The 27,280-nt window shown below is 39.2% G+C and overlaps 1 protein-coding gene across 2 annotated transcripts; it reads right to left on the minus strand.

Annotated features, from left to right (window-relative positions):
* Nucleotides 1–802: 802 nt before the first annotated feature.
* kif2c (kinesin family member 2C) lies at nt 803–26,735 on the minus strand. Of its 2 annotated transcripts, XM_034182854.1 has the most exons (22): nt 26,637–26,735; nt 26,463–26,557; nt 24,158–24,259; nt 21,352–21,400; nt 21,236–21,271; nt 17,491–17,634; nt 15,240–15,362; nt 14,062–14,159; nt 13,822–13,917; nt 13,680–13,734; nt 13,408–13,570; nt 13,115–13,205; nt 10,295–10,358; nt 9,478–9,569; nt 9,201–9,343; nt 8,868–9,081; nt 5,935–6,045; nt 5,737–5,804; nt 3,036–3,114; nt 2,877–2,957; nt 2,682–2,775; nt 803–1,219 (listed from the first exon to the last, which is right to left on the minus strand). In XM_034182854.1, the coding sequence occupies exons 1-22, from the start codon at nt 26,686–26,688 to the stop codon at nt 1,152–1,154; spliced, it is 2,118 nt and encodes a 705-aa protein (XP_034038745.1). In that variant the 5' UTR covers nt 26,689–26,735; the 3' UTR covers nt 803–1,151. The 2 variants fall into 2 exon arrangements, with proteins under 2 accessions (XP_034038745.1, XP_034038746.1); XM_034182855.1 differs by lacking the exon at nt 21,236–21,271.
* Nucleotides 26,736–27,280: the final 545 nt, after the last annotated feature.

The raw sequence follows: 27,280 nt of genomic DNA on the forward strand, positions 1-27,280 counted from the left end.
CAAATTTGAACTCAGATAAGATTTAAAAGGTCCTCCAGAGTGACATTTTCCTCTACCTCCACTAGCAAGGCAACATCACCCTAACGGGAGAAGACCAATTCCATTTTTTCTTTTACAGGTACATGTGATGGCTTCTAATCACAAAAAGTGGTGGTTGATTGGTCACCCAGAGAACATTACTGGAATTACTATATTGCTTGTTTGGAGAAAATTGTTGCTTTGTGAGGGACCCATAAACAATGTCAGATTACAATAAAATTTGGCACAGATCTTTTATTTTATTAGTGGAACAAGAACATGTGGCCCAAAAGATTTTGTAACATCTGACATTTTGAACAAGTCTAATATAGATATATATATAGGGCCTTTCTGGATATAAAGTTAAAGCTTTTGTTGCTTAAACGCATTAAATAAAGAGCTCTTCTCATATGTATATACACATATATAGCAATTAGTTGAAAAATAGGACTGCCAATGGTTGTGGTCCTCTTAAAAATACTCACAAAACAAAATAATTCCATCTTCCATGTAGTTGTGACAACTGAAGGAGGCACAGTAGGGATTGTACACAACCCAAGAAATACACTGACCAAAAGTCAATGCACATTAGGTTTGAGTCATGCTCTGTTGGTATATGGTCACAAGTCCACACAGTGCTCCACAGAAGATAAATACATAATCCATCGCCAGTTTTATTCCTAGTTAGTCATTTTACTTCAGCAGTATTTGCTGTCTGTAGTCCATGATAATCATACTCATTTGAGAGAAAAAACAACAAAAAAAAAAACCAAAACACAGATTCTGCATATTTATTGACATTTGACAACATTTTGACATGGTGCAGTAAAATAATGAAAAATCTTTTAAACAATGTCAGATTTTATTAATGTAAGCCTCACTTTAAAATCTGCAGCAACTGTATACAGCTCAAAGAACAGCAAAACACAGCTCAGATGACAACAACCCTACGGCATTATCGTGCCACACAAAACATAGTGAACACCAAGTTACGAGACATCATATTAAACATACACTAATTTATGGGACACCGGCTGTATTTGTATCTCAAATGAAACAATGAAGTGAAACATTAAGCTTTCAAAACAACTGTAGTGTCGTCCCCACAGGGAACCAGCATTGAGCAACCCCTGCTAATGATTGTGGTTCATCCTCGCCACTTTCTCTTGATTCACTGCATTCTGCAAAGCCGTTACGGTGTCTGTGGAAGATAGTGATAACATACAAATCAAAACAGCAGTTAGTCATTCATAATTTCATAAAATTTCAGCACATGCAGCAGGACTAGTACAAACCAACTCCAATCAATCTCTGTTGGACTTTCCTTTATGAAAACAAATATGCAGAAATAGAGGACAGCAATTTCAAATCCATTCCGCTACTGATTTGACTACAATTTAAAGCGATTTTTTTTCCATGACTGAAATTGGCTGTTTTAAGTGATGGGTGACACCTCTAACAAAGCAAAAAATAAATATCTTAGCTGCACATCTGTCCTAATCTCTGTCCCTGTATACTGATGAGAACTTCGCCATTTCCTGACAAACTTTTCTGAATCGGATTTTTTTTTTTTTGCCAAGTGAGTTTTAATTTACAAGGAATTTGTTTTGCTCAGATTGAAAAATATCTGTTTTTGACATCTGTATGTTCATCAGGCATAAGAAAAAAAAAAAAGAAGCAATCAGAGATGTCTGACATCTGCCAAGGGTCGACAAGGAATCAAAATAAAAGATAATGCGATTTACATTGTGACCTGGACTTTACCTGGATACGAATTTCACAACACAATGCAATAATTGCATATTGATCCAGAATGATCAAGATGTTGCAATCTGGTATTTAATTCAGAAACTGAAACAATAGTGTCTTCCTGATCTTGGCTGATGTCGTATCCATGAGGTCGTTTTGACATAATCCTTAAAAGTTTACAAAGTGAAATCCTGATCCAGATCACCTCGATCAAGAGATCTATTTTTCATTGAAGCTAGCTCAGTCTGTTGACTGACATTCAACTTCAGCACTAATAGACATTGCAATAAATAAGTAAAATCAACTTCTACTGAACGCAATCCTGGAGAAATGCATTGCATGTATGTAGCAACTGATAATCTAGATCAAAGTCAGAAAATAAGCTTCCTTCCACGTCTTAAAAAAAAAAAAATTCTCGTCAACAAGCACTCATGGAAAAGAAACATGCAACAGAAAAGGAACCCAATTCAGCAACAACACCATATGTAAATTTACTGCACCCAAACTTGGGCATTAAAAAGCCCCGTCACTGAGTGGTCTGCACCTTTTGGACTCTCGTTCTGGATGTAATCCATATATGCAAGGCTCTTTGCTGGCCACATTAGCTCCAGGGAATGCATAATTTGTTAGTTTTCATACTGTTCATGTGTTATTTGTTTTGGCAGTGATTAAGCAGGCACTGAATATACAATAAACAATAAGTTTGCACATTTTATCCAACATATCAGTGTAGATCCAGCTGTTAGACTGGTTTAACTTTACATACACCTAATAAAGTGTATCCTGCTTTAAGACATGTAAATATAAATAGCTCCCCCACAGTTTCATTTGAAGTTGTGTTTTCATGTGGATTTTTTATTTATACTCATATGTATACCGTCTAATATATGAAACAAGCTGTATGTTGTACAAACCCATTAATTTCTTTGCATGAAGCATCAGGTGAGGCAGCCCCTCCTCAATGTCATATGATGTTTGCTCCATGTCCTTGATGAGTCCAACTCCTGCCTGGAAAAACATAAGACAGGAAAATGTAAGACAAATGTATTAAAATGGTATATAAATGGTATGTTGTCACAGCAAATAAATAAAGACAGGGAAATTGGTACCTGCAGAACTTCATGCACATTCTCTTCCAGCTCCGCCACTTGAGATATAGCATCATACACACTGGTATCTCCCTCAGATTCCTACAGTAGAGAAAAGCAGCCTTTAATTACATTATATGCCCGAAAAAAACATTTAGTACTTATGTTATGCAGTCTGACCTCTTCTGAAGAGCCATCTACAGGCTGTTGCACCTTAGCTGTTCCATTTGCTTTGGCTGGTCTCCTCAGTTCCTTCACTCTGCCAGAACGGACAAGCACCAAATAGTGTTTAAAGGTTTTAGACATTTTCTTCCCTCATAATGTGATAATCAGAGGATTCTCGCCAAAAGCAAAAATAAAAGTCAAATTCAAAAAAGGGGGTTGACCCCCTGCCAATGACTGTGCTCATGTCAAAATTGGACTTTGATTTGATGCTATTCTGGTTTTTCTGTTTCTTCAGCTTGGCAAAACATTGTAAAAACCTTGTAATGTTGGAATGGCTTAAGCAGTGGGACACCCCTCTGAGCCTGGTCTGCTTGAGGTTTCTTCCTCAACATCAGAGGGAGTTTTTCCTTACCACTGTTGCCTGTGTGCTTGCTCTAGGGGCTAGTAAATTTAGACCTTACTCATGTGAAGTGCCTTGAGGAACTTTGTTGTTATTTGGCACTGGAGCATGACACTCTTTTGTATTCTGACAATATGAAGTTGTAAGTTTTCAAGAAAAGCCTTAGAAATTTTCAAAATGTGGTCACACAAATGTTTACACTCCTGACAAACTTTGATCTCCAATTCCATAAAATACATGCTTGAAACTAGGCACAGATGTAGCATCACACTACTTATATCCAACAGCTTTTCCAATTGAAAAATAAGCAAGAAGCCATTACAATAAAATTGATCAAAAATTTTAGGGCATAGCCACCCTTTCCCTCACACACAAAATAATTGCTATGACTTTGTCACTGAGGTGTACACACACACACACACACCAAAAATATAAACACAACACTTTTAGTTTTGCTCCCATTTTGTATGAGATGAACTCAAAGAACTAAAACTTTTTCCACATACACAATATCACCATTTCCCTCAAATATTGTTCACAAACCAGTCTAAATCTGTGATAGTGAGCACTTCATTGCTGAGATAATCCATCCCACCTCTCAGGTGTGCCATATCACGATGCTGATTAGACACCATGATTAGTGCACAGGTGTGCCTTAGACTGCCCACAATAAAAGGCCACTCTGAAAGGTGCAGTTTTATCACACAGCACAATGCCACAGATGTCGCAAGATTTGAGGGAGCGTGCAATTGGCATGCTGACAGCAGGAATGTCAACCAGAGCTGTTGCTCGTGTATTGAATGTTCATTTCTCTACCATAAGCCGTCTCCAAAGGCATTTCAGAGAATTTGGCAGTACATCCAACCAGCCTCACAACCGCAGGCCACGTGTAACCACACCAGCCCAGGACCTCCACATCCAGCATGTTCACCTCCAAGATCGTCTGAGACCAGCCACTCGGACAGCTGCTGAAACAATCGGTTTGCATAACCAAAGAATTTCTGCACAAACTGTCAGAAACCGTCTCAGGGAAGCTCATCTGCATGCTCGTTGTCCTCATCGGGGTCTCGACCTGACTCCAGTTCATCGTCATAACCGACTTGAGTGGGCAAATGCTCACATTCGCTGGCGTTTGGCACGTTGGAGAGGTGTTCTCTTCACGGATGAATCCCGGTTCACACTGTCCAGGGCAGATGGCAGACAGCCATCGGTTTTCTGATGTCAATGTTGTGGATCGAGTGGCCCATGGTGGCGGTGGGGTTATGGTATGGGCAGGCGTCTGTTATGGACGAAGAACACAGGTGCATTTTATGATGGCATTTTGAATGCACAGAGATACCGTGACGAGATCCTGAGGCCCATTGTTGTGCCATACATCCAAGAACATCACCTCATGTTGCAGCAGGATAATGCACGGCCCCATGTTGCAAGGATCTGTACACAATTCTTGGAAGCTGAAAATGTCCCAGTTCTTGCATGGCCGGCATACTCACCGGACATGTCACCCATTGAGCATGTTTTGGATGCTCTGGACCGGCGTATACGACAGCGTATACCAGTTCCTGCCAATATCCAGCAACTTCGCACAGCCATTGAAGAGGAGTGGACCAACATTCCACAGGCCACAATTGATGATCAACTCTATGCGAAGGAGATGTATTGCACTGCATGAGGCAAATGGTGGTCACACCAGATACTGACTGGTACCCCCCCCCCCCCCCCCAATAAAACGGCACCTTTCAGAGTGGCCTTTTATTGTGGACAGTCTAAGGCACACCTGTGCATTAATCATGGTGTCTAATCAGCATCTTGATATGGCACACCTGTGAGGTGGGATGGATTATCTCAGCAAAGGAGAAGTGCTCACTATCACAGATTTAGACTGGTTTGTGAACAATATTTGAGGGAAATGGTGATATTGTGTATGTGGAAAAAGTTTTAGATCTTTGAGTTCATCTCATACAAAATGGGAGCAAAACCAAAAGTGTTGTGTTTATATTTTTGTTGTGTGTATATACATATATATACATATATATACATATACACACACACACACACACACATACATATACACACACACTTCTCATGTATTGGAATTTTCTTACTGTCAATTCATACTAATCTTAGTAAAAAAGTACTTTTAGTTTCCTCAGAGTACAAACTCCTCTGTACTTTTAAGCCGACAATGGCCCTAATGTACCATCATAAAATACAACAATTCCAGTAAGAACAATCTGCATTTCCTTCAATGAGTATAACACAAAGTTGAGTGGCACCAGTGCCCTCAGTGACTCAGAAATGAAAATAATTACATACCTGTCAGCATAACGCAGCGTGTTCATTGTATATTCACACGAAGCCATGCCGGGAGACACCATAGCAATCTGTGAAGGGAGAGGGGAGCGGCATTTGTACATGCACTAATTATACACAGTTTGTCTCGTGTTTAACTTAATTTATTACAGTGAATCCTTAAACTGTGCTAGTGAGAGGAAAACAAATTTGGCAACATACCATGCACGTCCTGGATTTCTCCCCAATGAAGGAGTCTCTGAGGACCTTTGTCAAAGTGCTCATCCTGAAAGGAATGTGATCACTATTCATTCCCAGTGAACGAATGCATTCCTAAATGACAAGAATGGAGGCATGCATAGTTACTTTTCACACACATACATGAACAAGTAGTGTAGATGTCAGTTATTAGCTCAAAGAAAGGGGGGGGGGATGGGGATAGTGGCATAGTTGCATGTCCTTTTTAAGCACTCCTGGTATTCCGTACACATGCTTCACACTTAGATGGAGTTCTGAAGACATGGAAGTATAAGAGGCAGGCCTGTCAGACAGTCATCAGGTCTCCCAGGGTGGAGGGAGGCCTACGGTGTCCTTAATGGCGAATTTACACCCAGTGTGTGAAAGGGTGAATGTGAGGGTTTCTATATGTGACATACTACAGGAAACCATTGTGATGTCCTTGGATCCCACATATTGTCTAAACCAGCCATTCCTAAAATTGAGAATGCCAGGGCCCAAATTTCAAATCTTAAAGTCATCTGGGGCCCATCCAAACAATCACAACTTGAACTGTGAAATGAGACCAAGATTAAGTATTTCCATATATAAAATATTAAACTAGGTCAGAAAAATGAATACAACCCCTGGCAAAAATTATGGAATCACCGGCCTCGGAGGATGTTCATTCAGTTGTTTAATTTTGTAGAAAAAAAAGCAGATCACAGACATGACACAAAACTAAAGTCATTTCAAATGGCAACTTTCTGGCTTTAAGAAACACTATAAGAAATCAGGAAAAAAAAATTGTGGCAGTCAGTAACAGTTACTTTTTTAGACCAAGCAGAGGGGAAAAAAAACAAAAATATGGAATCACTCAATTCTGAGGAAAAATTATGGAATCATGAAAAACAAAAGAACGCTCCAACACATCACTAGTATTTTGTTGCACCACCTCTGGCTTTTATAACAGCTTGCAGTCTCTGAGGCATGGACTTAGTGAGTGACAAACAGTACTCTTCATCAATCTGGCTCCAACTTTCTCTGATTGCTGTTGCCAGATCAGCTTTGCAGGTTGGAGCCTTGTCATGGGCCAACTTCCAAAGATTTTCAATTGGATTAAGATCTGGACTATTTGCAGGCCATGACATTGACCCTATGTGTTTTTTGCAAGGAATGTTTTCACAGTTTTTGCTCTATGGCAAGATGCATTATCATATTGAAAAATGATTTCATCATCCCCAAACATCCTTTCAATTGATGGGATAAGAAAAGTGTCCAAAATATCAATGTAAACTTGTGCATTTATTGATGATGTAATGACAGCCATCTCCCCAGTGCCTTTACCTGACATGCAGCCCCATATCGTCAATGACTGTGGAAATTTACATGTTCTCTTCAGGCAGTCATCTTTATAAATCTCACTGGAACGGCACCAAACAAAAGTTCCAGCATCATCACCTTGCCCAATGCAGATTCGAGATTCATCACTGAATATGACTTTCATCCAGTCATCCACAGTCCACGATTGCTTTTCCTTAGCCTATTGTAACCTTATTTTTTTCTGTTTAGGTGTTAATGATGGCTTTCGTTTAGCTTTTCTGTATGTAAATCCCATTTCCTTTAGGCGGTTTCTTACAGTTCGGTCAAAGACATTGACTGCAGTTTCCTCCCATTCGTTCCTCATTTGTTTTGTTGTGCATTTTTTAGACATATTGCTTTAAGTTTTCTGTCTTGACGCTTTGATGTCTTCCTTGGTCTACCAGTATGTTTGCCTTTAACAACCTTCCCATGTTTGTATTTGGTCCAGAGTTTAGACACAGCTGACTGAACAATCAGCATCTTTTGCATCATTGCGTGATGATTTACCCTCTTTTAAGAGTTTGATAATCCTCTCCTTTGTTTCAATTGACATCTCTCGTGTTGGAGCCATGATTCATGTCAGTCCACTTGGTGCAACAGCTCTCCAAGGTGTGATCACTCCTTTTTAGATGCAGAGTAATGAGCAGATCTGATTTGATGCAGGTGTTAGTTTTGGGGATGAAAATTTACAGGGTGATTCCATAATTTATTCCTCAGAATTGAGTGAGTCCATATTTTTTTCCCTCTGCTTGGTCTAAAAAGTAACCGTTACTGACTGCCACAATTATTTTTCCTGATTTCTTATAGTGTTTCTTAAAGCAGAAAGTTGCCGTTTGAAATGACTTTAGTTTTGTGTCATGTCTGTGATGTGCTTTTTTTTCTATAAAATTAAACAACTGAATGAACATCCTCCGAGGCCGGTGATTCCATAATTACTGCCAGGGGTTGTAGTATCATAAATCCTGTGTTTTGTTTCTTAACCCACACTTTGGGAACCATTGGTATAACCATTATGGCAAAGCTGCACATAATATGGATCCTAAACTACTTGATCCTGTGCCTGCAGTGCAGCTTTTCGAACTCAAATTTTTGGTGACCATGTTTTTCTGGGCTTCCCCGCCAAGCCTGTCCAGTCATTCATATTTACAACTGACAGACATGACTGCAACCAGGGCAGTCAGGATTACTTGTTACTATAAACAGGGATTGTAAAGTGAATAAATTTGCAAATTACTGCTTGAAATAAAATTGAAACAAATTTAACGTGTTAAATTTTTTTCCTGTCCTCCCACCATATGCAGGGAGGAAGTTTAAAATTCCAGCATGGCTGAGAATGAAAGTGATACGTGTCATGTCAAGCCTCACTACAGTCGGCACAAAGCCATAATTTGGAAAGTGTATGGATTTGTATTTAAGTAGAAAAGTTATTTAAAAATAAAATTGAGGGTTTTTTTTATAAATAAAACTGCAGTCATTTAAAAGACAAACTGCAATTAAATGTTTAAAAATAAATTATATATATATATATATATATATATATAATTTTTTTTTTTTTCTTTCTAGCTTCTTCAGTCTACCTTGAGAGCCAGGAGGCTGCGGTTGATCTCAGCCGTCTCCACCAGTGTGCTGCGATCGTTGCTGCTGACATCTGTGCCGCGCTCATTGCCGGCCAAATCGACCAGTGAAAATTTGCCATGCAGTGTTGCGGCACGGTCATTCCGCCGTAGAACTATCTGGAGAACAGCGTGAGAGCGGGAAGAGTTGGCGTTGGCTGAAGTCTGGCCAGATGTTCTGAGGAGAGATGGCAATACAAAAAAAAAAAAAAAAGGTAGACATTAGCCATGTTAATGAATAATTATAATGCAGTGGTTGTGTGGAATTTCTAAATAACTTAATACACAAGTACCGACCTGCATGCACTGGCCACTTGTATCATCTTAATAACCTCTTCTGCCGTGGAGACACAGACCTCCTCCAGACCCACCACCTGCACCTGCTGTCTGTCATCTTCCAGGACACGGAGCTTTGCCTTCTTGTTTAGCAGGTCATACACCTAAAATCAATACAGGCCCATACACTTGAAGGAAAATGTATTAACAGTCAGCCTTTTTGTCCACCCCCCCCAAAAAATACTACAGTCTAAATGTTTTACAAAGAGTGTGATTGAGATGAATAATCCAGCCTTACTTTGCCATTGTAAATCTCAAAGAAGCTGATGTTAGCAGAAAGATCCAAGCTAGTGTATCGCCTGTGGTTGAGGCAGATGAAAACATCCTGCGCTGAATAGGAAGGGTAGGGAGAGAGGATCAAACAGTTTCAAGATCTTGAAGGCAGTATAAATCTGAAGAATTGAGCGACAGGATTAAGTGAGATCTCTACTAACATGAATGGGACAAAGTAGATAAAATTGAACAAATTTTTTTGTAACTGGTTACATAATCCAAAAGCAACTGTGCTGTACTAGCATACTTACTAAAATTTTACATACATTATAGGCGCCTGCTGAAAATCCACTAAATACAAATTTGTCAGATATTTCACTGCTTTTTAATTCTTAATAATGCAAATTTTGGTGATGAAAATATATATTTGCCTTTAGGTGATCTCCTACATGTTATAAGAAAATTTGGTTGTGCTTAATAATTTTACAACTGTGTAGTTTATTATTAGCAGGTGTGTCATACATTGAGGCAGTGCACCTACGAAGAAAAACAGTTTTGGCTACGTGAAGCATAAAACCGAATTCCACTTCTCCATGTGTAGTTTTGGAAAAATGTGAAGTTAAAGAAGGCCCTGCCAGTCACAGATGATTCTCAATCCACATAGAACAATCACAGCATATTTAAATGAAATAACTGTCTGCATAGGTGTCGCCCCAATGATCTATTCAGCAGGAACAAACAGGTGAAATTTTGTTTGCCCACATTTCTCTTGTTGCATAATCTGAACTCGTGAGAGTCATTCATGAAACCAGTCCATTAGCAAAGTATCATTTAGCTCTTACCTGCCAAAGCGTAGATGCCTTTACCACTGTTCTGCTGCTTCCCTATGAAGTCACCTCCCATTGTCTAGGTAGTAAATTATGCCAAATCAGAAATGCAAGACAATGTATGGAGCAGTCAATACACTTGTTAAATTCCTGAGCAAGATTAAGCTCATATACAGTGGGTAAAATAAGTATTTAACGTGTCACCATTTTTCTCAGTAAATATATTTCTAAAAAGGTGCTACTGACATAAAATTTTCACTAGATGACACACATAAAGAAACAAACAAATAAGCACAGAAATTAAGTTTTGTGTAAAAGTAAAATAACAGGAATAAAGTATTGAACACATGGAGAGGGAGGTGGAAAAAGGCATGGAAAGCCAAGGCACCAGCTGAACTCAGTAAAAAAGAAAGCAGTCCTACCCCTTGTCAGTGCAAATTAATATCAACTGGTTCTGTCCCAATTGATGGTCTACGGAAGGCGTCTCATTATCAAGATGTCACAAAAAACATCTCTTGATGGGTTAAAGCAAAAAGCTATCAAGATTTTCGCAACCTTATGGTTGCAAAACATTAATGACATTGGTTACGGAAGGATTTTTGAACTTCTGAATGTTCTATTGAGCACTGTGGGGCCATATTCCGGAAGTGGAAACATAATTTGACCATAAACCAGCCACGACCAGGTGCTCCTCACAAGATTTCTAACAGAGGAATGACAAGAATTATCAGAAGAGTTGTCCAAGAGCCAAGGACCACTTGTGGAGAGCAGCTGAACAACAAAGAAAACAAGTTTTGCACCACCATGGCCTGTGTGCACACTTACGACAAGACTCCACTGCTGAAGAAAAAGCATGTTGAAAATCAATTAAAGTTTGCTGTAGATTTTAACAAGCTTGCAAAATACTGAGAATGTCATATTTGCCTCTTGGTGGATCTGGGGCCAAGAATCAGCCCACCCCCTTTTTTGAAAAAAGGCAGTTAAACACCCACCTAAAATTTAATTACATGGAATAGATTTACTGAATAAGAAAATGACAATAAGTTGAGTTATTTGTGATAAAATTAGACATTTTATTGAAATTGACATTTGGTCTGCTCTGTGTGAGCCTGATCCTGTCAAATCCCAGAAGGTAAGCAGTGCAGGATCTGGTTAGTACTTGGATGGGAGACCTCTTTGGAACACCAGCAGTTGTGTGTGTTTCTCCAGGTAAAACTGGAATTGCATCAGGAAGGGCATCTGGTGTAAAACGTGTGCCAAATACCAATGCGGATCTGGCTGTATCCGCTGTGGCAACCCCAATTAAAACGAGAGCAGCCGAATGGACAAAAACATTGAAATTGCCATTCCAATGTACAGGATATTGGCCATGCTCGTGCATCGGCCCCACCCCCTCTTCAGGCAGAATACTGCATGGAAAGCCCTGGGCCTTCTGATGGAGACAGGGTAGTCTGGTCAGATGAGGCCAAAATTCAACTCTTTGTATACTATTTGGATCTCAATACAAGAGGTGTCTTGAAGCTGTCATTACCAATAAAGGCTTTTGTACAAAGGTTTCAATAAATTTCAGTAAGCGTGTTCAATACTTTTTCCTTGCGTCATTCCATTTTATAACATAACTTATGTAGTTATTTGTTTTGGTTTCTTTGCATGTGTGGATTACTTGGGTTGTTACTGACATCTGGTGAAATTTTCATGTCAGTAGAGCCTTTAGAAATATACTTACTGAGAAATTGGTAACATGTTCTATTCTTATTTCACCTACTATACATTTGGACACTGACCATGTTTTTTTGTCATTGTAACTATCAGATATTGTGGCACCGATGGCAAATACAGCTAGATCAGGCCATTATTTTTGGCTTCCTCATCCTAAAGGTGCCGTGACACTTGCACAAATTTGATTCCCGCACTGGCACACAATCTGGTATACCAGTAAGTAAACTCCTTGTAAATTGTGTGTGAACTGTGCACGGTTACGAGTCAGTGTGCAAAGAAAATTTAGAAATGTTCAAAACTTCTGGCACACATTAATTTTGTGAACTTGTGGTGAACATTGCCCAACCTATTCGAAAACACCATATCACTGCATGACAATGCATCTCATTGCTGCAGCACATCTGAATGATTACAGAGGAGATGTTCCATCTATAATAAACATAATTTTACAGATATATTATCAAACTCATAAGAAGGAATGAAAATGCAACCGTTTTACCAATCCATTATATTATATATATTCTAAATAATTACCTTTCAGATGATTCCAAATGTGTTTTCCACTGTTTTATAAAACGTGATGTCAAATGGGACAAAGCGCGGCGTCCAGTAGAACAAACGAGTTGTATTAGCATGATGAAATGTGCAGCAGTGCGAGGATCAAATTTGTGCAAGTGTCAAGTTGGCTTAAGTGACCTGATTTTAAAGCTGGAACCCCAAACAGATCCAGTTATGCACGAGCTTAGACATTACATTAAAAAAGGATATTGCTCCACATCCCACTTTAATGCTGCAGAAAAGTTGAATTAAACTTATTTTCATATGGGTCATCGGTTAAACAGCATCAGCTCATATTCCCAGACATGACACAACAGTGCTGTATTTCATAAAGTGTTCAGCTGATATGGATACAATTACTTATAATGTCAGTTTGAAGCTGACAGTCTGCAATTAATATATATTTTTTTTTTTCTTTCTTTCAACTCCAAGAATGAACAGATAAAACAAAGTTTGCCAACAACCAATACCCATACACAAAATATGGATAGGGTGTCAAAATAAACAAACACACACATAGAAACTGTTTCCCAATACCGTACACATATTGAGACTTACATGAGACTTCCCACTTCCGGTTTGACCATAGGCAAAGCATGTTGCCATGGCACCTTCAAAAATGGACTGAACCAGAGGTTTGGCCGTGAATCTGGAAAGCCATCAGAAATTGCACACCCTCAAAGCAGACAAATTTCATCAAACATCCTGAACTATAACTTTAGTTAACCCTGCTGTCGATATCTACCTACAGAAAGAACACATCCACTTTTCTTTTTTAATTTTATTAATAGTAATCAGAAGCGTATGGCATATCCATTTTGTTATTCAAAAAAAGTAATGAAATCACTTACTTGTAGACCAACTCAGTGGTGGCAGTCTCATCAAAGGAGTAATCAAACTGAAAGGTTTGGGTATCCAAGTATTTTGTGAGATCCACCTTCTGCTTTGGTTCATGAACTAGCAGAGAACCTTTCCCTGGTACAGAGATCACATCTATGTCCTTCTTATTAATCTCTAGAACAGACAGATATGAATGAGTCAATGTAGAGCTTTAATAAACTCTAAAGACTGTACACTCACTTTCTTACAAATGTGTACAGAACACCAGACATTCTTCATCTACCTTGCCTGTTTAGGGGTCGCTTGCGAACACACACACAAATCTTGTGAGGTTCAATCTGTGTGGTGCAGGGAAAGAGAAAAAAATTATGTCTAAATACATAGCATGCCATGTACACCTTCGCAAGCGTCAGCTCCAATCTTACCAGGTCAGATGCCGATATAGGGACAATTTCCAGAGTGGCTCTGAAATCTTGGATCATGTCATAGAATTTCTGGTTTGGCTGAGTAACCCCTCCAAACTGAAAGGGAACAAAGGACAAGCACATGTAGCATTTAGAAAACATAAAAACATTTCTCAAGTCTTTGTAATAATACAGGCCTTCAATCACATGACAAGATCCAAAGAGTCACACCCAAGCCAAACCAAAAAACACACATCTTACCTTTCCCTTCTTGCTTATTATTTCAGGGGGCTTAACAGCACAAGATTGCCTTTTGTTGGCCTTGTTAATCTCTTGAGGGGCCACAGACTTCCTACCGACTGATAGTTTGAGCAATTGGGGGAGTAAGACAGGAAGTGGGAAAAAATAAATAAATAAAAGATTTTACATAACAGTAGCACAATATTCATAGTATATAATACTTAGTTTTGCAAGGTTTTCTCCCATATGTCATGTTGATGCACAAACAACATTTCTAAAGCCATCTCAGTGTTTGTTTGAGGAATCTGGAACACAGCAGCGTCCTTTTTAAGTAAGCCTGTCAGCTCTGATGCCACTGATGAGTAAGTTTGATTAAAATCTATCTACAGTTTTCCTCATAACTCAACATTTCTGCTTTATCACTTCTAAAATAAAATAAATCCACAATCAAAGTAAAACTCTGACATTCAATTACTAAGCTTATTGTATGGTATTAACGAGTCCTTTTCAGGCAGTTTTCATTAAATATTAACAAACATCTCTTAAAACACCACAAGTTTGGATGACACCTGTCGCTCAGAATAATAAAGGTAAACCTGACACCATATTTGCTTTTCATGGCTCAACAGGCATGTGGACCCTGTCCACAGTGTTTCCATAGTGTGTTAAAGTGTTTTTTCCACTACCCTGGTAGAAAAGTGTGGCAACGGTGCAACAAAATGCTCCATCCCAGCCCCTTCTTAAAAATAAAGGTGTTCCTCATAAAATTTGCTTTTAATGGCAATAAACAGCAAACAACTAGCTAATAATGTACAGGGAAACAAAGAATTTTGGTCCAACAAATCAGCTGACTTCAGACAGAGAAAATAAATAAATAAAAGTCTCCTCCCATGAAGCTTTGAGGTTTTGCTCCACTTACTCATTTTTGTTCATAGGTGTGAATGTCATGTGATATGCCAGAAAGTCCATGTTTTACTTGGTTAATATAATCATGGTGTTGACTGTTATTACTACAACAGAGCAACATTTCTAATTTATCTGGCATGAAAGGAAAACAGCAACTCTGCATCTCATACTGCTACTGACATTCAATTAATTCCACCCAATTAATGCAAACCAAATTCCAAATACTTTTGCATCTGGATAATACAAGTACTTCAGTGCAAACGATATTAATACGACAGTCTGAATGGACTGACCTTTTCCTGCAGAGTGAGGAGGAAGCCTTTCAAATGCATCGTTTTCCTTCATGGCCTCAGAGGCAAAACATTTATTGGATGCTGGTTTGATCTCGTTCTTTTTACGCTGCTTATGAGGAAGTGCTAAAAGAGATTGGAGAATATGTTCAGGTTTATCAAGATAATACTTCAAAATTACGGAAAATAGCAGTGGGGAAGCACTAAGTTTCAAATAGAGTCAGGTCCATAAGTGGTAGGTGGTGACATTTTTCAGAATTTTGCCTATGTACAGCACGACAATGGAGTTGTATTGCTGTACAGACTGCTTTAATTCAAGTACTTTAACAAAAATGCATTAACCATGTAGAAAATACAGCTTTAATAATTAAATTTGCAAACACACATGCAGCATATGGAAATTATTCATAGTGCTTCACTTTTTTTCCCCCACATTTTATGTTAAAGCCTTATTCCAAAATGGAGTAAAGTCATTTTCCCCCTCAAAATTCTACTCACAACACCCCATAATGACAACATTAAAAAGTTAGAAATTTTTTGCAAATTTATTAAAACACAAAAACCTTCATGCTTAGTTTGTGCTCTAACATGCACTGTCAACTGTGGGGCCTAATATGTAGACAGGTATGTGCCTTTCTAAATCATATCCAATCAACTAAGTGACCCCAGGTGGACTCCAATTAAGCTGTTTAAACATCTCAGAGATCAGCGGAAACAGGATGCACGTGAGGTCAATTTTGAGCTTCATGGGAAATGCTGTGAATACTTATACACATGAGATTTCTAATCTTGCAAAAAAAAAAAAAAAAAAAAACACCTTTTCACATTGTCATTATGGGGTGTTTTGAGTCGAAGAGAGAAAAGAAGGCTGTAACATAAAATGTGGATAAAGTGTAGCAGTGTGAATACTTTCTGGATGCACTGTGTCTGTGAGTGTATATATATATATATATATATATATATACACACTTTTCAGAGCCTATAAGAAGAGCTATTGTCATTTGCACAAAGTAATTTGTCCAATACATTTAACCCATCCTGATTTATACTTTGTACAACCAAATCACCAGTGCAGTGGGCATCACAGTCAAAGACAACTGGACAAACTAACCGCAGGTATTATTTTAAACACAAATCACGGTCTATCAAGTACTTCCTGCAATGATGTGGTGAAAGTCTGTTTTAAATGAAAGTTATCCTCTTCAAGTTGAACATGAAAAGGTGGCCTCAAAGTTACAGAATATGTCTTGTAACAAACTAGTTACAGGTTCAAACCCCTGGAAAAGCATTATGGCTGAGTTAGTGCAAAAACAGCACTCATCTCAGTCATTACTAAAGACCAACATTCTTAATTCCCAGGCTGGCACTGCCATGCAGTTGTTCGACAGACACCTGGCAGCAGTTCCTTTGTGAATGTTATCCATTACTGAAGTGCTTTGAGCTTCAGACAGAAAAGGAGTTTTACATTGTACTACATAGATATATGCATCATTTGATTTTCTGGCAGTACTTTAGATGTTGTTCTACCTCGCTGCACTTTCCAACAGCCTTTATGCAAAACATTTAAAAACAAGTATACAAGGTTCTCTGCTCATGACCACAGTACTTGCTGCAGGAAGGAAGTTGGTTCCCAAGTACTAGACTGAGGCTGTCCACTGCCACTAGTGGTTGGCTTGTGTCAAACTACAAGGATGGGTTGAATACAGATAGCAAAATTTCATTGCACTGATAATGCAAATCATAGTGCTTCTCTTCTTTCTTAGGGGTGCACTCACACTTACGATTAGCTCGGCATTTGCCAAAGCAGAGTGAACGTTGCTTAACGACAGCCAGGGAAGAGGTCCCCCAGACTCAGCAGAAGCTAAGTTGATGGCAGTTGGGAAACGCAGATGTTTGTTGTGGTCCCACAAATATTTTCAACACGCTTAAAATATTCTACGTTCATGCTACAACACTGGCAAGAGTTGATCTCCGCTATGCCACCTCTGGTAGTACACCCTGTTAATCCCCTGTTCTCCGCCGCCGGCCACGGCAAACATCAGCGTTGCCGACTGATGTTGACTTGTCTCCTGCGGAGTCTGAGATCTCAGCACTTGTTGATGTTAATCAACCTTTCACTCTGTGTTGGCAAATCATCTGCATGCCAATGGAGCAAGTCTTGCCCAGCATGGCAGCGACTTGAGAATCTGCTACATCAGCCAGTGCCAGCTACTTCAAGTCATAGTGTTAATGGGCCCTTAAGAACCATACAAACCAGAGAGTGCCAGGACCGATGAAGGCAGGGATTCAGGTTGGATCATCCCTGGGCTTGCCTGAGAAGACCCGGTGGTAGACATGGCTGCTGGGTTGGTTGGGGCTTGGAAAAAACATGTTTGCCTGGTCTGAATTCTCCCGCTCCCTGAAAGCAAATCGGTGTACAGCCATAATTCCAAAATGAAACAAAAACTAATGCCTGGATACATATTTGAAAGGCCCTTGTTCTTGTAGCTGAGGTAGGACCATGTATGATGTAAAACAGGACTGACTGTTAATTCAGTCATTTTCTGAGCTTGATTATTCCTGTTAAACGGTAATGGGGGGGAGAACCTATCCCAGCATCACTGGGCAAAAGACAGGGAACACCCTGGACAGACCACCAGTCTATGAGAGGTCCAAAACGTATCTCATTTCAGCATACTGGAGGTTTTGGAACTAACTGCCCTAAATGCTGCACTGCAGCAGCCGTTGCAGCCGACGTCTCACTCCATTTGGAGTTTCAAGATGGGAAATAGCACCAGGTCTCAGCCTGCACAAATTGTGTGCTGCCAGATTGGGCAGTTGTCAGCTGCATCGCTTTGCGCGATACAGTATTCTAAACAACCAGGACAGTAAAAATACTGAAATGAACACACACAAGGAGGTGTGTTCAAGGATCCTCGGTTCAAATCCCGGCCTGACCGGAAAATCACTATGGGCCTTTGGGCAAGGTCCTTAACCCCCTAGTTGCTCCTGATGTGTAGTGCGTGCCTTGCATGGCAGCAACCTCACATTGGGGTAAATGTGAGGCATTACGTAAAGCGCTTTGAGTGTCTGATGCAGATGGAAAAGTGCTACATAAAGGCAGTCCGTTTACACACACACACTTGGTGTGCAGGTAGCTCAGTGGATGAGGCTTACCAATGTGAAGTCAAGAATTTTCTCCTTTTTTGGTTGGGCAAGCATGATAATGCCACAACCCAAAGTTTTTTTTCGTAAGTGTACAATTCATTATTGATATTGTGGTGCTTGCCAAGTTTTTCCTTTTCATTTTTTGTAACTATGGCAAAAATAATCATCTGTCAAGTCAATGAATAAGTAGTGAAGTCTAGTCACTTTAGTAAACAAACATTCCGAGAGTCACATGAAGGAAGAGACCAGCATGTTTCAGTAAAATCACTGAACAGGACCATAGCTTCATTAGTAAAGGGTATTCCAGTTTGTAAGGCACAGTGGAAAAGTGAGCACTACGCTGCAGCTCAAATAAAGCAATTGGCAGTATGGGGTAAATTGTACTATGCTTGCAGTGTTTTTCCAAGACATCTGCTCCAAACTCCAGTGCATTGACAAGATTAACTTTACAACCCTGTAATCTGCTAAATCACCAGTGGACAAAGCAACAGCTTTACTGTTATAAGAAGAAAGATTTATATTCACCACTCCATAAAGATGAGCAGAGACTGAATAACAAGTCAAGTGCAGAAAGGTGGCAGTTCAAGTGCTTTTGTCAAATAATTGTGATAAGACGGAAACTAAATCAAAGTCAGCTTTCAGGGGCCATATTTAGAAAACATATCACATTTATAGCAGCGCCCACCAATGAGGATATATGTGATGCAGCTGCAATCCGGACATCTCCCATCACTAAGACCTGCTCATAATCCATCATATTTACAGCCACTTTATCCTGTCAGTTTTGCAGAAGTGAAGAGAAAAGTTTCTGAAAATCCTTTTAAAGAGGTCAGATTGTAACTTAAATGCCAACAGTGATGAAAACCAAGTGGCACCAACCCTGCTGCTGGCGATCACCTGCATGTTTTCTGACGATCCCTGCTGTACCCACTGCTAATTAACCAAGTTAGGTGTGTTCAGTCAATCAACAGCTCAGAAACAACAGACTTGACTAACCTACTGTGGTTGCAGCAGGTACACATGGAAAACAGGGGCCATCAGTGTAATGGAAGAGAAGCAGTCATTATATGTCATATCAGTTACCAACAAAAAGTATAGTGGTACTGGTAACATACAGCTTACACCTGCGTGCTGGTATATAGTCACATGTGTCAAACTTTTATAAGTGGCAAGTTTCTGTGATTTGACAAAACAAATTTTTAATTTGCTATACAGTGCCCTCCAAAAATATTGGGCCACTTGATATTCACACTTTAATTTGTTTATGACATTTCAAATACAAAAAGTAAATCAGGCTTCTCAAAATAAAAAGTTTAAAAAAATTATCTTCCTTGAACTCAAAGTGAAAGTAAATCTGTACAACTTGATATAAATTAATTAAAAATATAAAAGCCAAGATGATGAGTTGCATATGTAATGGGCACCTTTGGTATAATACCTATAAATAAACAGTTTTATTGTCAGTTTTCTTCAGACAAGTCAGGAGATGGATACATGAACATTTCCAAGTAACTGAATATGTCTTGAACTTTATTTACATCAGTTATGAAGAAATACAAACAGTATGGCACTCTATGGTAAATCTGTAAGGAGTAGATAGTTCTCAAAAACTGAGTGACTGTGCAAGAAGGAGAAGAGTGAGGAAAGCCACCAAGACACCCAGACAACCCTGTAGTTCTGGGCTTCTCTGGCTGTAATTGGAGAAATTGTGCATATTTTGCATTTTATATGATGAGTGAGTTACACAGCGTCATGACGAAGTGGTATAGAGGAGGATTTTCTTAAAAAGACCTGAAAGTTCAGTTACAAGTTGCCAGAAAGTACATCTGAGATACAAGCCTAGAATTGATGTTTTGGTGAAAGAAAATCCTCATCTGTACCACTTCCATCACAAAGCTGTATAACTGGGGATACAAAATGCAAAGCTTGCACTATACGCACAACTTCTGTAATCACAGCCACAGAAGCCTGTAACTTCTTCTGGGTTGTCTGGGTGTCTTGGTGGCTTTCCTCACTCTTCACCTTCTTGCACAGTCACTCAGTTTTTGGGAACCGACAACTCCACACAGATTTACCATAGAGTGCCATACTGTTTGCATTTCATCGATGTAAATAAAGTCCGAGAAACTTTCAGTGGCTTGGTAATGTTCATGTATCCATCCCCTGACAATTCTCAAGAAAAAATGATTAATTAATTCTTACAGTTAGAATAAACTGCCCTGTCCCAAGTTTTTGTTTTTAATATATATTGCAGGCCTTAAATATAGGAATAGATATATACTAAATAAAATTAAGCTGATCACACAAAACCTGAAAATATGGCGTTTCATACTGTCTGCAGTTACTATTAGAAGTCAAAAGAAAATGTGAGGATAATTATGGGTCCCCCACCACCACATTTTTATATCATCCAAGCTTTTCTGATTTGGAGTTGTAAAACACACAGAAAAGAAAAAGACAGACAGGCAGACAAACTATGCATTCATTCTAAAGGTCAAATATATTTTTCTCCAACTCCAGGAGAATTTTATTTGTGGAAGATAGGACAAAAATAGCTGTTTTGACAGTCAAGGTTGCAGACTCCTGGCTCAGAGTTTTCCCTTTTAATAGAGAAAAGGTACTCTCACCAGCTTTGAGGAAAGTCTTCAGAGAGAAAATTCTGCTCTCATATGTACTACAAACAACAAGGACCGCCTCTGGTAAAATGAAATCTTTCATGAATATAGCCCGGGTTTGATCTTACTTCAGTCCTCCCATGATTCCCCCCTCACTCACACCCTGATCCAATAAGGTGATTTAAAAAATGCCACAACTAATTTGCTTTACACATAGGAACATGCTGCTTTGCTGACCTGTTTCTTCAGCCTGGGTTACTGCTGGAGCAGTGGCTTTTGGAGGATAACAAACAGTTAGAGGACAGACAAGCTGACATGGCAGCATAGCAGAAAAAGTAAATTCAATTACATACAGGAAGGAAGGCCAGGAATTCTGGATGACCGCAGGCGGCCCTCATACTCCTGTGGAAAGAAAATTAGAAAGGCAACTGTCACTTGGTGCATTAGTCTCTTCACTCAACAAGCCACTGATGTTTTCACTAAACACCTTAAAGCTAAAAGTGTCAACCCCAAACAAATATGAGCAGGCACTCATTGGTAAGATTTTTCTGAAGGAAACTTTTTCAGCTGTTACAAATAATTTTAAAGCTTCTAAACATTTGCCCTCAGATAACATGTTTAGACTTCCAGAACTTTTAACAGTCCAGAGTAGAAGGCAGAGGTCCACGGGTGGCACCAAAGCAGTAGAAATCCATCCAGATACCTTTGTGACATTTCATTAAGTGCAAGTTACATGATTATGGCCAAGCTGCCGAAAGTCAAAGACAAACCAGCTGGGGCTCTTGTACCAAGCATAACTTTACCCACAGAGGCCATAGTCTTCAGTGAAGAACCTTCAAACTTAAATCCTGACGAAGCGCCAGCTGCAGAAACGAGGCTGCGCAAAGGTTAAACGATGCCAACGACAGTCAACGAAAGTCCAGATTTCTTATTTCGTCAGGGCTTCGTCACCCTTCGTTAAGTGCCGTGTGACTGGGCCTTAATGGCCGTCTGAACTCTGCTGCTTTTGAATGCAATACGTTTGAAACATACATCTTTAACCGCTTATCTGGAATTGGATCGCAGGGGAAACAGATCCAGCAGAGGACCCCAAACTTCCCTTTCCAGGCCACATTAACCACCTCTGACTGAGGGATATTGAGGCGTTCCCAGGCCAGTGTGGCGAGATATAATCTCAGTCTAGTCCTGGGTCTTCCCCGTAGTCTCCTCCCAGTTGGACGTGCCCTGGAACACCTCCACAGGGAGGCGCCCAGGGGACATCCTTACCAAATGCCCGAACCACCTCAGCTGGCTCCTTTCAATATGAAAGAGCAGCGGCTCTACTCCGAGCTCCCCACAAATGACTGCGCTTCTCCCCCTATCACTAAGGGATACAGCAGCCACCCCCTGAGGAAACCCATTTTGGCCACTCATACCCATGATCTAGTTCTTTTGGACATAACCCAACCTTCGTGATCATCAGCAAGCAGGAACGAAGATCCCAGACCAGGATCCCATTTAACATCTCTGGAGAGATCTGACAATGACTGTGCACAGGTGCTCCCCATCCAACCTGATGGAGCTTGAGAGGGGCTACATTTGAAACAGGTTCAGGTTGAGTTGTGGGGAGGGGCAGATTAAATTAGTCCCCGCCGTACACTTCTGTGTGGGAGTAGGTAAATAGTGCTGGCTTAATGTATTGCAAACAGCACAACCTACGATTTTAACTCCGTTCAAATACATGAAAATACTATCCAAATTTAATACAATGTGTTTATTTAATAAACTTAATACTGTAGCAGCATCCAGTGACGCATTCCCATTTGGAAATGAGACTGTTCTGCTCACAATTGTCACTCCGAGTTGCTAGTGACAGCATTTATTATTTTCTGCTATACTGTGCATCACTAGGAGTGTGTTCTCCACAGATTTTATAATGGACAATCTGGAGCCACACATGGCATTGATCCCCGGTCTTTAGCCTAGACAAGACCATGCATTAATGCACCGATTCTGGTTATCAAATCGACCAGAGGTGCCATACTGTTTGGTTGCCAAGGGCAATATTTTATTTTATATTGTAAGGCAATTTTATTGCCTTACAATATAAAGCGCCTTGGGGCAACTGTTTGTTGTGATTTGGCGCTATATAAATAAAATTGATTGATTGAATAAATTAATATTGAATGGTCAAGACTCAAAAATGGTGTTCAATTACACTATAACAAAATGTATTACATTTCATACAAAAATTAACATTGTAGATTCAAGGTGAACTTCACTAAATACATACAATGTTTAAAAGGACTGTGGCCATCTTAAGAAGCAGAACAAGCATACCCGCTCTCACAAAAGTGAGGTTTACAAAACAGGACCGGACAAAAAAAAACAAGAACAAAACAAAAAAAAAAAAAAAAAACTTGTACAAAATTTAATGTATGCACCATGGTTATGCAACAGGGGTGGTGGCCAAGTGGTTAATGTGCTTGGTTTCAATTCAGAAGGCTCCGGGTTCAAATCCCACCCCTGCCACATTTCTCCATGTAATGTGGAGTTGCGTCAGGAAGGGCATCCGGCGTAAAACCTGTGCCAATTCAACATGCAGATCCACCTTGGATCTGCTGTGGCGACCCCGAGTGCAAACAAGGGAGCAGCCGAAGGGACTTACTTTACCATGGTTATGCAACAGATATTATGAAAGTTAATGTTCCACATACAGCAGTTTTAAATATAGTTGGATGTTAAATTTTGCCCAAATAACTTATTTAACCAAGTGCTTAGCAAAACAGCTAATCCAAGTAGTTGCAATTTAACCAAAATGTAATCGAGAATCACACAAACTCAAGATGTGTTACTTTTAAACAGACAGTTTTATTATCATCACCAACAATAATAAGCCAACCTAAAGGAGAGATATCCAAATTCATTGGAAAAGCAATACTAGATAAAAGTGACCATCTACAGTAAAGTTGCCATTTAATACTTTTAATCATATTAGGAAAGTGGGTTAAGCTGCCAGTGTGGAAAAAAAAAAAAAAAAAAACACACACACACAAAAAACACTCTGGTTGTATTGGATACTTGATTGAAATAGTATAGCAAAACATGAATTAATTTGGTTGGTGCTGGCAATGGCTGTTCCAAATCCTTTTACATTTGTGTCTACAAGACATCACCTACCTTTTCCACAACAGGATGGAGTCGGGTGGCAACTTTACTGGCAGGAGAATTGATACACTTCAATAGTTTTGGATTGAGGGAATAAAGATCACTAATTTCAACCTAAAACACAAACAAACCACCATGAACAGAGGGGAGAAAACACACAACAACAATACAGGTACTTGTGGAAACAAACATGTTGCCTTTTTGTTTTTTAGCACAGGAAACTCACAAAAAAAAAATGTTTCTTCCAAATGTGACATGACCACTGAAGACCCCCATAGATATGAGGAATCCAAATGTTACATTGGCAGGTGCTTGTGTCTGACACGAAGCCACGATGGGCAACTCGCGCTTCTTATAGCCTACATTATTGCCTACATATATACAAATTACCTTGCTGGAGACAGACATTTACTGTGCAAGGTTTTCAATTTTCAGTAAAAGCATTAATGCTGTATCATAATTGAATAAAAATATGTAGTTTCACTTAATCAGTTGGCAGGGTGGAGGACATTTCATTATGTCACAAGTTCACAACCAACTCAAAGTATAAACATTTTAAGGAAAAAAGAAATCAGTAGTGCCCTCTCTGGTCATTTCCAAGTAGTTGCATCACCGTATGTAGTTATATTCCAATTGAAAGATGCAGAGTTCAAGTCCAAATCTCTCCAAATTTGCAAGTAGGCTGCCTCCTGATGATTTTTATTTTTTGCACTTTTATGTTGCTTTTCATCACTGCATGCATACTTTAGATTGTGGTTAGGGTAAGAGAACAGACTAGAAGAGCCATTTGATCTTGGTGGAACAGTATTTGGTATGCAGCAAAAAACCCTTTACTAAAACAGTAATTTAGCTTTAAAATAACAATTAAAGAGGCAATAAATGTATGGTATATCAACAACCAAATGTTTCTTAAATTACTGATTACACTAACTGACTGAAATACTTTCGAAAAATTTTAATCTGTTAATATAAAACTTACAGCTGCAACTGCAGATCTCAACTTGTAAAATACTATACCTAAAAATATATTTGAGAAGTAGCTTTCTCATGAGGCGTTTACAGTTCAGTCAACAAGTATGGAGACAGTGACAATGTGTCACTTCACTTTGCCTTTGTACACCACCACAACAGAGCTGAAATGAAAGTCAAGATGTGTTTGTAATGTAGATTTTCAGCTTTATTTCAAGGAGTTTACACAGAAATAGAACAGTATCCACTTAGGAATTACATGTTTTTTTCATACACAACTCTTATTTTAAGAAGAAACATAACCAAGTCTTACAGAGGCTCATTAGTATTGTGCTTATCTGTGGATTCCATGTTAAGTGGATGCCAATCTATGACTCTCACCATGAAAAGATGCCAGCCAATCACAGGTTACTTCAACAAAAGCTGGTACCCTGCATATACAGCATATGCTTTATGCTTATAGAAGATCAAGGATGAAAATAAGAGTGTAGTCTTATGCAGGAATTTATGTATAGCATAGACAAGCCTCCCAGCCTTATTAGATCTGATCAAAGATCAGTAGTTTAGCAGGGAAAGTCATTAGTGTTGGCCTGGTCAAAGATCAGTAGGGATTTATTTAAAGTCTCATAGACAAGGACCAGACCCATCAAACTCGGCAAGAGGCCAAGGTGGCCTGAGAGGAGACAGCTATGCTATGTTATATAAAACCTGGACAGTCAGTGAGATCCAATCTGAATCAGATTTGCAATGAATCCAGTTTGGACTGGCAGTGTAAACTAAGCCTTAGATACGTTCATGTATGCATCCAGACTTGCCCAAAGACAGCAGTCTTTGAAAGTTAAAATGTAAAGAGTCAAGAAAACTATTGGTATCATGGTTAATGCAATGTTTTTGTCAAACCCCTTGAATTAAGTATGAAATTCCAGCTGCAATGACTCATCTACTACACAAAATCAACAGCGACTTCGATAATCATTCAGACAAGTTTTTTTAAAAACATCAAAATTCTTTGATTTCAGTCTCTTAAATGTGAATAATTTCTGGTTTAAATTGAATATATTTGAGCTGTGGATTATGGAAAAAAGACATTTGAAGGAGTCATCTTCGGCTCTGGGTGACACAATCGACATTTTTCATAATATTTGACGTCTTATGGACATAACTAATCAACAGAAAATAACTGCTGAAGAAAGTGATAGATGTAGTCGTAAGTATACATTTGAAGCAGATCTTGATTGATGACAGTAATTACTCGTAAAAATATCTAGAAAACAATCTTAACCCTGTTGTGTCCGAGTCCAGAAGCAAAGTTACAAAAATTAAATAACGTTTTGCAATTTCCACTGACCTCTTTTCCTCGACAAATGTTCTTCTCTTGCCACTCCACCATCGCCACGGATTTGACCTCATCCACGGACTTCACGGCGGCCAAATGAACACGACCTGTTCAGAGTCGTCACGAAAACAAAACATCAAATTTTAACCAAATTACGCGGTCCCACCGTTTTAAAGAGAGACGTACCATCACTGCGACAAATGTTGACGGATGTTCCGATAAGACGTCTGGCTTCCATCGTAACTCGGTCTGTGGTCGGACGGAGAATTCAGTTTAGCTAACAAGCTAAAAACTAAAGCGTTAACTCAAGCTTTGCCACCAAAATTCAGCGCTGCAAGAAACATAACGTATTTTCATCGGAAAGCAAATTAATAAGTGAAACACTTCCCGTTTAAGTCTTCTTACTTGTTTTGCGTTTCGCCTAACAACTCAACAAAACTTACCTGCCAAAAAATAAATCACCAACGCCTGAAAATTTAAATTGGCGCTATTTCCGGATGATAAATATCTGATTGGTCATTGTGTTGAAGCTCTTCGTCGTTGACCTTTTCCGGTGAGGTCTAATTTTGCATTATATCGCCACCCATGGGCTTACTTAAGAATTGCACGTAACTCTTGTTTTTGAACGGGAATATGTTTGTGCACTTCTGGCATTTTTTGCTTGCAAATTCATGAGGAACACACACACACACACACAAATGTGAAATGCACATTTTTACCTAATTCTAAGGTGTCTAAATCTTTTGCATAGTACTTTTCAGATGACTAAAATTAGATTAGATTAGATACAAATTTATTGATCCCTTGGGACGACTTCCTCAGGGAAATTG

This window comes from Thalassophryne amazonica, chromosome 12 (genome assembly GCF_902500255.1).
Source record: "Thalassophryne amazonica chromosome 12, fThaAma1.1, whole genome shotgun sequence".
Lineage (NCBI taxonomy): Eukaryota > Metazoa > Chordata > Actinopteri > Batrachoidiformes > Batrachoididae > Thalassophryne > Thalassophryne amazonica.